Here is a 17,064-nt window from a genome sequence, read left to right as displayed (position 1 = left end):
GAAATGATCAGGCCACAGACACACACACACACCCACACACATATACAGGTTGAACTGGATGGACGGATGTCTTTATTCAACCACATCTACTAGGTTGAACTGGATGGACGGATGTCTTTATTCAACCACATCTACTATGTAACTTCATATTCCTGATATGGGTCTGCTGTACCATGTACTTGTCTGAGAAAGTATCCTGTTATCTTTGTATTGCTTCCTTTATGTGAAATCTCTGGTGTTCCTGCTAGTCCTCTTGCTTTCCTAATAAAAACTGACCCCACTAACCAGAAGAGCACACTCTGGTCAGTTCTCTAGGTATGCTGGGAACAAAGTGTGCTCTCCTCCAATGATCAGACTTCTCCTGACACACCCCCCGCTGCACAGCCATTCACTGGCAAGCTCAGTGTACTGCTGCTTCTCCTGCCCCCAGCTCTTATGCAGCTGAGAACAGAGGGAATGTGATCACTTATAAATAAGGGAAAAATTTATTTATATTGTTTTTTTTTATATCTATTAAAAAATGTTTTGCCGTTCATTTTTTTTTAAACTGAATGGGTTGTTTTACAAGACGATCGTTTTGTCCCATGTCAACTCAACCCTTTTAAGGGTATGTCCAAAAAAATTAAGATTTAGCAGTTTTGGTTTGATGGTGGTATATACAATAACTTGATGGCTTTTGAAAAACAAAACTTGGATTGCAGAGGTGAAATCCTTCCTTAACATGCCATATATTATTAAGCTTACTGATTCGCGGTGCCACCATTTCCAGCTGGATTATTCACAGGCATATTTGGAAAAAAAAGGCAATGAAAGGGTATTCGCATGAATTGCCATCAATTTGAACCAAATATGAGGACATAGGGTAAATCTAAAGCTTATGAACCACCAGTCAATGCAAGAAAGTTTATACTCAAAACTGACCAATTCGATTTCCAGATAGTTACTTGATAATATACCTAATAAAACATGAAATAAACTTAAGCTGGTCATACATTATACAATTTTTATGCTCACTTTTAGATTTAGTTTCAACTATATAGTGCAAGGGCCTGCCTGATTGCATACAAATTGAAAGTGATTAGGTTTGACCTCATATTATATGGTTTTGGTAAATCTAAAAGAAAATTGTATAATGTATGGCCAGCCTTAATAAAAGAAGAAAAACTAATTTCGTAAGAAGCGTAACCTAAGTTGTTAATTTTAGATTTTTCACAAAATAATATTTGCTGACTGTCTTGCTTATCTGTGTCACTGACCTGGATCAAGTAGGCAGCAAGTAAAGTCCGAACTGCCTAACTGTTCTTAGCCAGTGACTCAAAAAGTAATGTGCCACCGGGTCGGTTCAATAGCCAGAAACTTTATTTTTTCGGTCACGTCAGTATTAATAGTAGCATTCTTAATCCCTCTTTTGACCCCCATAAGAATAATTTACATTCTATCTGTCTTGTGTATATGTGCTTACCGACACTGCCCCACACCTAATAGATAGCAATAAATGCAATACATGAGAACGGTATTTTGTATTTGTATACTTAGGCTGGCCATACACTATACAATTTTCTTGTTCAACTTTCCTTTAGATTTACCAAAACCATGTAATATAGGGTCAAACCTAAACACTTTCAATTTGTATGCAGTCAGGCAGGCCCTTGCACTACATAGTTTAAGGTAAATCTAAAGGAAATTGAATAAGAAAATTGTATAGTGTATGGCCAGCCTTAGTCTACCAGCAGATGGTGCAGCAGAAACACAATACAGTATGCAATAGCTGGACAAAAGTGTAGGTCTTATCCAAATCACCCTAATCGCTACACCGAATCTGGTTAGGAAGGCTTATTAGTGCTATTAAGTGTCAAGTCCTGCTTAATAGGCTGTGTTATCCATTAAGCAGGTTGGTTTTGTAGCTTATCTTATTCCTGAACCCTAGAAACCCTTTAAGAAAAAGAGGATTTATTTTATTATTAACATGTATTTCTATAATACTATTAGATAGGACAGTAAATAGAAACTTAAACCAAATATACCCTTTAAGCAGTAAATGAAAGCATGATATAAACTAATGTTCTGGATTAGTTTGTCCTTCCTTATCTCCTGCATCTGCACAGCAGTGATGTAGTCTGAACACAAAACAGTTTGCATATTCTGCAGTTCGTAAGATTCCACAAGTTAGCAAAATTTTCAATGTTTTTAAGTAAGTAGTAGGTATGTATTTATTAGTAGTAAGTATGTATGTATTAGTTACAGTTAGTAAGTATGTATTTATTAGTAGTAAGTATGTATGTATTAGTTACAGTTAGTAAGTATGTATTTAGTAAATAAACGAAAGTATTTCCAAAGTAGATCTATAGGCAAAACTTTTTTTTCATCTTGTATAAAGCAAGGGAGAGTTATAACCCCTGGCAGATTTTTTTTTTTTTTTTTTTTGCTATCTGTGTCCCATTGCAAAGATTTCCTTTGACTTCCTGTCCCATAGCTAAACAGGAAGTGAGAGGAAATCCCTGCAAACTAAGGAACTTCCTTGGAGACCCCCAGGTAACCAGAACTAGTGTCCTCATTGGAAATTTTCACTCTATTTCTTTTCTGGGGACACTCCAAAATTAAGGATTTTCTTTTACTTTTAATGATAATGGTAAACAGGACAAATAGAGAGGGTGAATATCCTTAATGGGACACAAAGTTATACTTTAAAGTAAAGTGCATGGCAGGGCAGAAAAAAAAGAAATGAAGTACATCTCAGTACACATGCACTTTTCACCATGTTTTATCTTTTTAACCCCTTGTCTACCATAAAAATTTGCAACTGCCACTATTTTATTCTACAGGGCCTCTGCTTTCAGAAAACATATATATACATATATATATATACATATATATATATATATATAATACATAAAATTTACATAAAATATATATATAATTGTTTGGGGTTTAAGTATTTTTCTAGCAAAAAAAAAAAATGGGTTTTTAACAAGTAGAAAACTGGTTGAAGTCCCTGCAAGTACAGAAAAACAATAAATACAAACTGTTCTGCTACCCATTTAAAGCCAGTGTCTATAGAAACATACCTACAGTATCTCACAAAAGTGAGTACACCCCTCACATTTGTGTAAATATTTTATTATATCTTTTCATGTGACAACACTGAAGAAATGACACTTTGCTACAATGTAAAGTAGTGAGTATACAGCTTGTATAACAGTGTAAATTTGCTGTCCCCTAAAAATAACTCAACACACAGCTATTAATGTCTAAGGCAGAGCAACAAATCTTTTTTTCAGATCCTCAGAGAGTTCTTTGCAATAAGGTGCCATGTTGAACTTCCAGTGATCAGTATGAGAGAGTGAGAGCGATAACACCAAATTTAACACACCTGCACCCCATTCACACCTGAGACCTTGTAACACTAACGAGTCACATGACACCGGGGAGGGAAAATGGCTAATTGGGCCCAATTTGGACATTTTCAGTTAGGGGCGTACTCACTTTTATTGCCAGCGGTTTAGACATTAATGGCTGTGTGTTGAGTTATTTTGAGGGGACAAGAAATTGACACTGTTATACAAGCTGTACACTCACTTCTTTACAAAGATAGAATAAAATATTTACCAAAATGTGAGGGGCGTACCCACTTTTGTGAGATAGAGGCTTCTGTATTTAAATATCAATAAAAATTTGTAAATACGTGCAACATGGTTTCAGTGCAAAATCGCAATAAGTGTATATTGATTCGTTTGTGCAAAAATTATTGCGTCTACAAACTAGGGGAAAGATCTATGTAATTTTTATTAATTATACTAGTAATGGCGGAGATCAGAGATTTTTAGTGGGACTGCGACATTGCGGCGGATAGATCAGACACTTAACTGACATTTTTGACACTTTTAGGGGGACCAGTGACATTACTACAGTAATCAGTGCTATAAATATGCACTGTTACTGTACTAATGACACTGGCAGGGAAGGGGTTAACACTAGGGGTGCTCAAAGGGTTAAATGTGTCCCTAGGGGATGCTTTCTAACTGTGTGGGGGTGGACTTATGGAATGAACACAGGCACCTGTGTTTCTAAATAGGAGGAACACACGATCCCTGTGTTCGTTGCTGACAGAACAACGGTCTGCCGTGTTTACAACAGCAGATCGCCGTTCTGTCCCCACGGGGAACAATTGCAGGTGCCCGGCGGCAATTGCGGCCACCGACCCCACAGATCAGCTTTCCCTGTGGTGAATGGGTGCACGTGGACCCCCCACGGTCGCTTCAGCGAAGCGACAAACGTTGTGTACGTTGTTTCGTGGGAACCTGCCGCCGTATATCTGCCGCGACTGGTTGAAAGTGGTTAAACTGGTTCTAAAGGCAGAAGGTTTTTTACTTTAATGCATTCTATGCATTAGGATAAAAAGCCTTCTGTGTGCAGCAGCCCCCTCAGCCCCCTAATACTTACCTGAGGACAATCTAGATCCAGCAATGTTGCACGGCTGTCCAGGACTCCCCTCCTCATTGGCTGAGACAGCAGCATGGGGCCATTGGCCCCCACTGTTGTCAATCAATATCAATGAGCCAGTGAGGAGAGAAAGGGGGGGGCTCTGCTTGCTGTGGGGGCACCCAACAGGAGGGAGGGGCCAGGAACACCAAAGAGGGACCCACGAAGAGAAGGATCTGGGCTGCTCTGTGCAAATCCACTCCATAGAGCAGGTAAATATAACATGTTTGTTATTTTTAACAGAAAGAAAAAATAGACTTTAGCATCACTTTAAAGCATTCTATGCATTAAGGTAAAAAAAAAAAAAAAAAAAACCTTGTGGCTGCAGCTACCCCCCCCCCCCCCCATGTCCATTCACAGGAGCTCAGCTCAAGAGTGGCCCTGCTCGAGTGCCCCCATAGCAAGAGGCTTGCTATTGGGGCAATTGACAGGGATGAGGAGCAGGACCGCCGATAGAGGACCCACAAAAAAAAAGACAATCCAGCTGTTCTTGGCAAAGCCATTGCACAGACCGGGTAAATATTTTTTTAATTGTAACCTTTAGAATCTAAATTTCATTAAATGACTGGTGCCCAAATATTTTTACCACCAAGTGAAGGATCCTACCCTCAGGTTTTGAATGTTAGCCCTCTGAGCACCTGGGGTTGTGGGAGTGCTACACTTATCTTGCATGTCTAGATTGTACCGTGTGTATGGAAGATTTGCTGAACTGGCATCTTTGCTATCATTACTAGAAAGTGATCAGAATCTACTTATTTCCTGCCCAGGGGTTCCTCCAGAGGTTGCTAGGGGTTCCCTGAACAATGAACAATTTCTGCCTCTCAGACATCTTCCCACTGACACCATTGATCTTTTTAGCAATCTGTAAGGGGGTAATTCCTCCCAATGATCTCAAGTGTAAGGAGCATTCTTCTCAGTGACCATCACACTAATGTATCATGGGTTGTAGTCATTTTTAGCAGGGGTTCCCTGAGAATGGAAAGTTATTTTAAGGGTTCCTCTGTGTTAAAAAGGTTGAGAAAGGCTGAACTAGACCATTACTAAGCACTGTGAATGACCACTGCATGGGTGACCACTGCCGCTAGACCACTTCTAGAGCCAAGGAAAAACCAGCATTACAGCCAGGAAACAACCTCTAATAAATGAAGATCGTCATCACCACAACAGCCAAGAAGTAAACACAGCCAAGAGTGATATTACTGTGACATGAACACCATTACCACGTGTCGGTATATATATATATATATATATATATATATATATATATATATATATATATATATATACACACACACACACACGCACACACACACACACACACACACACACACATATATATATATATATATATATATATATATATATATATATATATATATATATACACACATACATACATACATACACACACACACACACACACACATGACAATTCTTTAATACAAAAAAATAAGTTAACCTATAAAAAAAAAAAAAAGAGAATTGTTGGCTATCAGTGTTCCAACCATCTCCCCTCAAATACTCAATCCCTTACCATCTACATTCCCTACCCCTTCCAAGCACTAGAAGGGCAGCTGGACACAAAAGAATGATTGGAATGTGGTTGGTTGTGAGATCCAACATGGCGGTGTGCATGGCTGATGTTGGAAAACTTTGGCTACATCCTGTACACATGGGGAGGTTAGACTGATCTATACTGTGATGTGTTCATGTAAGAAGCTTTCCTTTAGGATAATCACCTTATAAGTCTCAGCATCATGTGTCTATATGATCATGGAATTCTGACGTAACCTCTAACGTTTGCTTAGCCTACAACAGAAGGATTCCTTTCTATAAATAGGTATTCATCTGCAACCAGGATCATTGGCTCTGTATATTGATGCCTATACCTAAGAGGTAAATTTTATTTTATTACACGTGAAGTCTATCAAGGTACACTTTCTGAATGTTACATTTTTTTACAGTATTCACATTAGTGTGATGATGTAAGTTACAGAAGTATACCATCACTATTCTACAAATAACCATGTCTGAAACACCAGGATATAGTGTATTCGTGTTCACATTACTGGTGCATCATATACTGTAACTAAAATCTACAATGGGTTTGATTTACAAAAACTGGAGAGTGCAAAATCTGGTGCAGCTCTGCATAGAAACCAATCAGCTTCCAGGTTTTTATTGTCAAAGCTTAACCACTTGCCGACCGCCGCATGACTATTTACTGCGGCGCTCAGCCCCTCACAGGCAAAGTGACGTAGGACTACGTCGCTAGCCTGTGAGGCTCTAGGGGGCGAGCGCGCACCGCCGGAGGTGCGCTCCCGCCCCCGCTCGTTCCTGCACATCCCCGCGCGTGTGACCGGCGGACCCAATATCGGCCGGCCACTCGCTCTCTCCCGGTGGAGAGGGAGAAAGGCAGGCGGCTGATGTAAACAAAGCTGCCTGTCATTCTCCCTTGTGTAAGAACAGAGATCATACGGTCCTGCTATGTAGGATCATATGTCTCTGTTGTTACACCACAAGCCACATCCCTTCACAGTTAGAAGCACGCCCCTAGGGACACACTTAACCCCTGCACCACCAATAAAGTTAACCCCTTCCCTTCCAGTGTCATTTTTACAGTAACAGTGCATATGTATAGCAGTGATTACTGTAGTAATGTCACTGGTACCCCCAAAAGTGTCAAAAATGTCAGTCAAGGGTCCGATCTGTCCGCTACAATGTTGCAGTCCCGCAAAAAAAAAAAAAAAACAATCGCAGATCGCCGCCATTACTCATTAAAAACAAAACAATAAATATTACAAAAATCTTTCCCTTAGTTAGTAAACGCAATAACTTTTGCGCAAACCAATCAAAATACGCTTATTGCTATTTTGTTTACCAAACATATGTAGCAGAAAACAAATTGGCCGAAAATGTTAAAAAATTTTGATTTTTACATTTTTTTTGGGGAATTTCATATAAAAAAATGTGAAAAATATTGTTATTTTTGCAAAATTGTTGCTATTTTTTTGTTTATAGCGCATGATCAAAAAATTGCACAGGTGATCAAATACCACCAAAAGAAAGCTCTGTTTGTGGGAAAAAAAGGACGTCAAATTCATTTGGGTACAGCGTCGCACGACCGCGCAAATTGTCCGTTAAAGTCACGCAGTGCCGAATCGCAAAATAGGCCCTGGTCAGGAAGGGGGTAAAATCTTCCGGGGCTTAAGTGGTTAACTGAACAAACTGAAGTTAGAAGCTGATTGGCTACCATGCACAGCTGCGCCAGATTCGGAGTGCTCCGTTTTTAGTAAATGAACCCCAATGTCAGCATTAAACAACACCTGAATGGATGCCACGTGTTCGCCACACTTTCTTGCTCTCACATGTCTATTAAGCAGGTTTAAACAACTGCTAATTAAAACTGTGCTGGATATGCAGTAGCAAACATACTAAAGCTTTTATCCGTTATTGACCCAAAGTCGTCTTAATAGAAGATTAAACAAATCACCACATGTCCACTCTGCCCTATATCCAGAGCTCTGACTCTCTGCGGTGCCTACTTCTATCATCACATATTGCTATATAATTAAACAACCTTGTGAACTGTAACACTGCCCGGAGAAGGAAGAGATGAGACCTAAGCTAATGCAGCAATAAGAACCATTACATACATCAGTTGGTGCTACATTCAGAAACTGTGTGTTATAAATGAAGCAAACCGGTACAAAACTTATAAAATATTCAATGATTCGGGAACAGCGCTGTCCTTTAATCCCAGATCATACGGTTCTATTTTAATTAAATGAAACTACCGGAAGGCAATGACGAAGATCTAATATATCTGCTAGCTGCAGTAAAACAGTTCACAGAGGCACGTTCACAAGTCTTTACACTCTTCTCTTATTAAAAATCGAATATCTTCCATAGCCTCAGTGCAGGACACATGATCACAAGATGAATTCTATTGCTCACCTGTCCTCCAGGCCTGCGGAAACCCATGCAATGGAGCGGAAAATTCCCATCCCGATAATAGCTACAATAAAACAGAGCCTATTCCTTTCCATTGAGGAAGAGCTGATCTTGTCAGATCCCGTACATTTGTTAATCTGTGGTAGCAGAATGAAAGAAGTGACCTTCCCATCACGTGTGACAGGATACACACCAATAGGAGGCAGTGTGTGACAGGAGGACTATGACATGGAACTTCATCCTCATTAGTGCTACCCCCATACTTCCTCCCAGCTACACTGAATTCACTTAGCACTTTTCAGTCCCACGTCTCTTCTGCCATTATCACTGTGTTAATCTTTAATTATCTTTACAGAATTAATTGCTCTACTCAGACAGAGGGAAACGTGGCGATTTTTTTTTAAATTCTATATTTATTTGTTACATGTCCATGATTTATCAGGATTTGTAAATGATCCATCACTTGTAACGATCACGCAATAAGTGTATTTAAACCAAATTTAAATAGGCAATGCAAACATCAGAAGTGTTCATTGGTGATGTATCGCCACATAGAAAATTTGTGAGAGTTTGACAATGGCTGTTTTTTTTATCCAGACACAATAGTCAATTGCAGTGTTAAATTTGGCATTGAATTTTGATTTAGTTTTAGTTATAGTCTTTTGACTAGTCCCATTTTAGTCATCTGCATTTGTTTTAGTTTTTAGTCGTATTGTAGTCAACTAAAATCTCCAGTACATTTTAGTTGAATAAAATCATTGTAATCTATTATAATCTAATGTGTAATGTATAATTTAGGCATTTCTATAGAATTTCCAAACTCATTATATACTCCTGGAGTAAAAAAATATATTATCCTGTTATTATTTATGATGTTAAGGTTTGAACAAACTCACAGATACAGATTTAGACACTCTGGATGGTCTGAGGAGGTCTGTAATGCACACAGTGCTCTGGATTGTGGTCTGAGGAGGCCTGTAATGCTGCACAGTGCTCTGGACAGTGTTCTGGGAGGCCAGTAATGCTGCACAGTGCTCTGGATGGTGGTCTGAGGAGGCCTGTAATGCTGCACAGTGATCTGGATGGTGGTCTGAGGAGGCCTGTAATGCTGCAGTGATCTGGACGGTGGTCTGGGAGGCCTGTAATGCTACACAGTGATCTGGACGGTGGTCTGGGAGGCCTGCAGTGCTGCACAGTGCTCTGGATGCTAGAGGTCAGAGGAGGCCTGTAATGCACACACAGTGCTCTAGATGGTGCTCACTCTGAGGGATGGCCTGTAATGCACAGCGCACTGGTGGTTAGAGGTGGCCTGTAATGCTGCACAGTGCTGGATAGTAGTCTCAGGTCTGAGGGATGGCCTGTAATGCACAGTGCCCTGGATGCCATTAGTCACTGGTAAGAGGAGGCCTGTAATGCTGAACATTGCTGGATGGTGGTCTCAGGTCTGACTGGGATGGCCTGTAATGCACAGTGCTCTGGATGCAGGTGGTTAGAGGAGGTCTGTAATGCACCCACAGTGCTCTGGACTGAGGGTGGTTTGAGGGGAGGCCTCAGGCCTGTGATTGTAATGTACACACTCACAGAGGGTGCTCTCTGCTCTGGACGGTATTCGGCGTGTTGCGTGAGTCAGTACTGGGACTCTCGTCGGGACTTGAGAGGCCTGTAATACACAGTGCTGCTTTGGATTGTCATCTGAGGACTCGGACGCCTGTAAAGCTGGCTGCACAGTTGCTTGCTTACTGGGAGCGGAAGCAGGCAGAGCTCAGTGGGAAACCGGAAGTTAGTTCACGAGGGTAAACGTCCCTGCCTCACATTTTCATTTCATTTTGTTTTCGTTCATTAAACAGGATTGATTTTCATCATAGTTTTCATCAGTGGATGAAAATGTGCTGTACTCTTCGTTTTGTTTTCCTCACTGTAAAAATGCCGCTGACGAAAACGCTGATTAAATTAACACTGCTCCTGAGTCTAGGAGAAAAAGAACAGACTGTGACAGTCTGTAGCTGAAATAAAGACAATTCTTATAAATTAGAATCTAATTACTAATCTTCAGGCCAAAATTGTGAATTTTAACATGTATGCAAAACCTAAATAAAATGCCTCTGGTAAAAAAAGAGAATAAAGAACATTGGAGTTTAGGGTCTCCCCCTGATACTTTGGAAGGTAACTGAAAAATGTCTGTCGACACCTTTAGATGCCATGATTTGTAAGACGTAATTACTTCTCCGGTATAAAGTGGTAAATGGTTGATAGGCTTGAAAATTTAAACTCCCAACACATTAGTGGCCATGTTGGTATTTAGACAGAATGTGTGATCGATCATTACTGTCTATCAAAATTAGTAAACACACCATTTTCAGTGGAATGCCAGGAATCCTGTAAAAAACCTTTGACAGAAGTTCTATTTGAAAAGGTCAACATAAACAAGTGACTGAACTACAATGGTATTAACAAGCCCCTATTCCTAATGGTCTTTAGATTTACCAAAACCATATAATATGAGGTCAAATGTAAACACTTTCAATTTGTATGCAATCAGGCAGGCCCTTGCACTACATACAGTTCTATTCAAAATTATTCAACCCCCACTGAAATTTATTGTTTTGGCCAGTTTGACATTGATTTAATTGTAAGCAGGATGACTGAATGATCAAAATCAAAGAGGCACGTGTAGGTCAGACAAATATAACATAACATTTATAATGAAATAACCACAAATGTCTTTTCTGTGCTCACATCATTATCAGTTTTATTCAACCCCCAAGTGCCATTCAATCTTAGTACTTAGTACAACATCCTTTTACAGTTATAACAGCTTTTAAACGTGAAGCATAGCTTGACACAAGTGTCTTGCAGCGATCTACGGGTATCTTTGCCCATTCGTCATGGGCAAAAGCCTCAAGTTCAGTCACATTCTTAGGTTTGGGCACTGCAACTGCTTTCTTTAAGTCCCACCAGAGGTTCTAAATCGGATTTAAGTCTGGTGACTGTGATGGCCACTCCAAAATGTTCCAGCCTTTAATCTGCAACCATGCTCTAGTGCAGGGCTTCCCAAACTTTTTTGGGCCAAGACCCACTTCTGAATACAGTTATTTTTCGGGACCCATTTGCTTGTAATTGAATATTGTAAAGTGCTACAGAATTAATTGGCGCTATATAAATGCAAATAATAATAATGCATATTTTAAAGGGAGGGGGATGTTAAATTAAAAATATAAATTTACTACTTTTCAATTTATTATTGAATACACTTGCCAGATGTTCTAAGTGAGGGGTCAGAAACCTGTGGCATGCGTGGCATTTAAGCGGAGTTGTAAGTAATCCGCACCCTCATAGACAGTATAAGGCAGGCAGAGGACAGAAATCAGCCACTCCAGGACAGTGATTAGCAGGCTATATGGAACTCACCCTCCTTCATCTCCCAGCGGTCCACAGTGAAGATGAAGCCCCTGTTTGCCCTCTCCAGGGCCCCGCACACCTCACTCAGAGTCTCCATGATGAGGAGCTCTATGCTGGTCTTGGTGTCCTGGCTCTTCTCCTTCAGATCCTCTACTGGGGTCACAGAAGCTGCTATGAACTCCTGACACTGCCGGGCCACCTAATCAGCCTATGACACTGAGGCTGCCATCTATGCCCACTATAGCTGAGAGAATCCCGCGCCAGTCTAGCCACCACCACCACCGAGGAGCTGGCTCTGCACCCCATGAACATATCCTACATATCCTACATAACAGCCCACATACGTACTCACTGATGCAAGTATCCTCCTCGCGGGAAATGCAGACCTCCGTAAACTGCATGGGCAGGGTCCTGAATCCATCGCGATTTGACTGCTCTGGCTCTCTGTAATTTACGCGGGCTCGCACAGCACAATATAAGCAGACCCGCTCTTAGTGATTTCCGGCTCATCGCGTCCCACTCAAACGCAGCTCGCGACTCACCAGTGGGTCCTGACCCACAGTTTGGGAACTCCTGCTCTAGTGGACTTGGAGTTATGCTTGGGATCATTGTCCTGTTGAAAGGTCCAACGTCTCCCAAGCCTCAGGTTTGTGACAGACTGCATCACATTGTCATCCAATATCTCCTGGTACTGAAGAGAATTCATGGTACCTTGCACACGCTGAAGCTTCCCTGTACCTGCAGAAGCAAAACAGCCCCAAAGCATGATTGACCCCCCGCCATGCTACACAGTAGGCAAGGTGTTCTTTTCTTCATAGGCCTTGTTCTTCCTCCTCCAAACAGAGTTGATCCATTGTCCCAAACAGTTCTAATATTGTTTCATCAGTCCACAGAACACTATCCCAAAACTTCTGTGGTTTGTCCACATGACTTTTGGCATACTGCAGTCGACTCTTCTTATTCTTTGGAGACAGCAAGGGGGTGCGCCTGGGAGTTCTGGCATTGAGGCCTTCATTACGCAGTGTGCGCCATATTGTCTGAGCAGAAACTTCAGTACCCACATCTGACAAATCTTTTCTCAGTTCCTCAGCAGTCACACGGGGACATTTCTCCACTCTACGCTTCAGGTAGCGCACAGCAGTCGAAGTCAGCATCTTCTTTCTGCCATGACCAGGTAGCGTTTCAACAGTGCCCTTTGCCTTGAATTTGCGAATGCCGCTTCCTATGGTGTCTCTTGGTATGTTTAACATCTTTGCAATCTTCTTATAGCCATTGCCCTTCCTGTGAAGAGTAATCACCTCTTCTCTTGTCTTCCTGGACCATTCTCTTGACTTCACCATGTTTGTAACCACACCAGTAAATGTCTAGAAGGAGCTGAGTATCACAGTCATTTTAAAGCTGCCTAATTGGTGCTTATTAGGCTTTATTGCTGCTCCCTGACATCTACAGGTGTTTTCAATACCTGATTGAAAACACTTCAATGAACCTCTGTTCTTCAGAGTGGTAGTCTTTAAGGGGTTGAATAATTGTGTCAATGAAGAATTTACAAAATAAACATTTACTACTGTATTACAAAACCAATTGATGTCATTTTAGTTGCATATGGTTCTTTAAGAAGTCCTTGTAGGATTTCATTCTGAATACAATTACAAATGTACACTAAATTCCCTAAAACCCTTTACAGCATTGGGGGGGTTGAATAATTTTGAATACAACTGTAGTTGAAGGCAAATCTAAAGGAAATCTAACAACAGAAGTTGTATAGTGTGTATCAAGCTTAAGGTCCTAACATACTGGCATTTATTCTACTGTATATTACCTTCCATTATCTCTAAAAATTAAAAGAAAAAAAATTTCACATGTATTTTACCCACTGTATGTGTTGGTTTGACTCCAGTTATGGGGGTTGGAATTAATTAACCACTTACCGACCAGCCGCTGTACTTAAACTGCGGCAGGTCGGCTCTGTCCCGCAAAAACGACGTACCTGTACGTCGTTTTGCGGGACAGAGAGTGGGGGCAGGCGCACATTCTGAATGACCACAGGGGGAGCCAGTAAGCTGCCGTGAGGTCTGCCGGGCACCTGCGATCACTCCCCGTGGAGACAAAATGGCGGTCTGCTTTTGTAAACACAGCAGACCGCTGTTCTGTCAGTAATGAACACAGGGATCCTGTGTTCCTCTTATTTAGTAACACAGGTCTCTGTGTTCATCCAGCAAGCCTATCCCCCACCCAGTTAGAAAGCACCCCCTAGGGACACATTTAACCCTTTGATCGCCCCTGGTGTTAACACCTTCCCAGCCAGTGTCATTAGTACAGTAACAGTGCATATGTTTAGCACTGATTACTGTAGTAATGTCAATGGTCTCCCCAAAAGTGTCAAAAATGTCAGTTAGGGGTCCGATCTGTCCGCCGCAATGTCGCAGTCCCGCTAAAAATCGCTGATCGCCGTCATTACTAGTAAAAAAATAAATAAAAATGACAGAAATCTTTCCCCTAGTTTGTAGACGCGATAACTTTTGCACAAACCAATCAATATACACTTATTGGGATTTTTTTTTACCAAAAATATGTAGCAGAATACATATTGGCCAAAAATGATGAAAAAAATAGATTTTAAATTTTTTTTTATTGGGAATATTTCATAGCAGAAAGTAAAAATTAATTTTTATTTTATTTTTTTTTGAATTGTCGCTCTTTTTTTGTTTATAGCGCAAAAAAAAAAAAAAAAAAAAAAAAATCGCAGAGGTGATCAAATACCACCAAAAGAAAGCTCTAGTTGTGGGAAAAAAAAGGACATCAATTTTATTTACTTAGAGTGTCGCCCGACCGTGCAATTGTCAGTTAAAATAATGCAGTGTTATATCGCAAAAAATGGCTTGGTCATTCAGGGGGGTAAAACCTTCCGGTCCAGAAGTGGTTAATGATTCTGTCTCATGGTTCTATATAATATGGCCAGTTACAATTGTGTTAGGAAATGATAACTGATATGGTAGAATGTTTTCTACTATCTACCTCTTCCTAGCCTCGCAAAAATAAAACAAGGACACACATCATTTTACATATATCTGGAGGGAAATCATTTATACTAAGGGATCCTGTCACCAAATTATTGATTTCATCAAGAAAATTCCCATTAGATTATTTGTTCCTTTACTTTACGCATGTATTTTTTTTACCTGTAAAAGCTTTCCTTGTATGGACACCAAAAAGCCTTGAGACTGCGGGCTGAGCACCATCTTACTGGGTGTAATAACAGCAGCACCAGCAGATCCAGTGATTAGTGATGGACGAACATCGGCCGGGGCGGTTCGCGAATGCCAGCCGCAAATTTTCTCAAAAGTCTGCGAACCGCGAGTTCGCGGCTGGCCCCATTGACTTTAATGGGAGGCGAACTTTTAAAACCTTTAGGTCATATTTGCAGCCACAAAAGACGTACTAGCTGTGCACAAATAGTCCCAGCACATGGACAATGTCATAACAGAAGTATTGCAATTGAAAAAGTTGCCCTAAATTATTATTTTTTTTTTTTTTTACAGCAAAAAATATATATATTTCTTTCATAAGTCAGCCAGAACTGACAACAGCCGGTAAATACATTGTCTAATACATATAGGGTCCATTTACACATCTGTAAAATGGGTCCGCATCCATTCCACAATTTGGCGGAACCTTTACAGACCCATTGCTTTTCATTTCCAGTTTGAAAAATTAGGCATTCACAGGATAAAGAAGTAAGTGTCGGCCATTCCAGGCCCCAAAAATTAGCCCACATGGGTTTACCTGACAGCTAAGAATGTAGTATTCTGTGGCTGAAGGTACTTTAGGCATTCACAGGATACAGAAGTAAGTGTTGGCCTGTATAGGCCCCAAAAATTAGCCCACATGGGTTTACCTGACAGCTAAGTACGTAGTATTCTGTGGCTGAAGGTACATTAGGCATTCACACAGTATACAGAAGTAAGTGGCTGCCTGTATAGGCTGCAAAAATTAGCTCACATGGGTTGAACTGACAGCAAAGAACTTCGTTTTTGATGGCTAGAGGTACGGTAGGCGTTCACAGTATACAGAACCGTAAATGTCGGCCTGTATAGGCTCCAAAAATTAGCTCACATGGTTTGAACTGACAGCAAAAAACTTCGTTTTTGATGGCTAGAGGTATGGTAGGCGTTCACAGTACATAGAACTGTAAGTGTCGGCCTGTATAGGCTCCAAAATTTAGCTCACATGGTTTGAACGGACAGCAAAAAACTTAGTATTTGGTGGCTGGAGGTACATTAGGCATTCACAGAAAAAATAACTGTCGGCCCTGAAAGGCTCCAAAAATTTGCCATTCAATTGACATGAAATGCCTTTTATGCCGCTGTATGTAGCGAAGCCAAGGACCAGGAACTGTTGTGGGTGGAGGAATTTCGATGAAACCTGGTCTACTGGTCACATGTGTTGAATTCCTCAGAGATCCATGCCTCATTCATTTTTATAAATGTGAGGTAGTCTACACTGTCATGAGCTAGGCGAGTGCGCTTATCGGTCACGATCCCCCCTGCTGCGCTGAACGTCCTTTCGGACAGGACACTGGACGGGGGCAAGCCATCAGTTCCATTGCAAATTGTGCAAGCTCTGGCCAGAGGTCAAGTCTGCCTACCCAGTAGTCCAGGGGTTCATCACTCCTCAGAGCGTCCACTTTGGCCGTTAACCCGATGTAGTCAGACACCTGTTGGACACCTTTTTTTACGCTTCAACATTTGAGCCACAGAAGCCTGCCTTTTTCCAGAACAACGTGACGACGGCATCATGGAAGGTGGAGTGTTGGACAACTGTGAGGAGACAGGAGAAGGAGAAGAGGCTGGACTGTGAGAGCATGGAGTGTGGCTTTGTGGGTTCTGACAGTTTTGCTCCCACTGGGCTTGGTGATGGGATTTCAGGTGCCTTCTTAATGCGGTTGTCCTTAGGTGAGTGTTGGGCTTACCGCGACTTATACGTTGACTTCAAAGGCTGCAGATGGCAACACTAGTGTCAGCAACGGACACATTAAAAAAAGCCCACATGTGACAGCGTCCTGGGAGCGCCAGATGTGACTGTACATGGTTGATGGCTCGCCCCTGATACATTTGCAGTCTGCTTTGTACTTCTTGTGCAATGCAAGTTCTGCCTGCCTCTCCTCCCTATCTGCCGGTCCGTCAGTCCGCCAGTTCTACAAATAACTGGCCAGTAACTGTTGTCACTGTGTGT

General features: G+C 41.2%; 1 protein-coding gene across 2 annotated transcripts in view; it reads right to left on the bottom strand.

Moving 5' to 3' along the window:
• The window catches only part of LOC309565117 (V-type proton ATPase subunit S1-like protein), a 67,807-nt gene extending 59,150 nt beyond the window's left edge, over nucleotides 1-8,657 (bottom strand). The window contains exon 1 of one of the 2 annotated variants that reach the window (XM_082269897.1): nucleotides 8,437-8,657. In XM_082269897.1, coding sequence (XP_082126023.1) covers nucleotides 8,437-8,528 — 92 coding nt within the window. In that variant the 5' untranslated portion in view covers nucleotides 8,529-8,657. The remainder of the gene's footprint in view (nucleotides 1-8,436) is intronic. The other variant, XM_082269898.1, reaches the window with a different exon arrangement.
• Nucleotides 8,658-17,064: the final 8,407 nt, after the last annotated feature.

Source organism: Pelophylax lessonae (genome assembly GCF_965119305.1).
Source record: "Pelophylax lessonae genome assembly, chromosome: 1".
Classification (NCBI taxonomy): Eukaryota; Metazoa; Chordata; class Amphibia; order Anura; family Ranidae; genus Pelophylax; species Pelophylax lessonae.
Note: the sequence above shows the minus strand (reverse complement) of the source record. Positions and strands in the feature narration are given on the sequence as shown.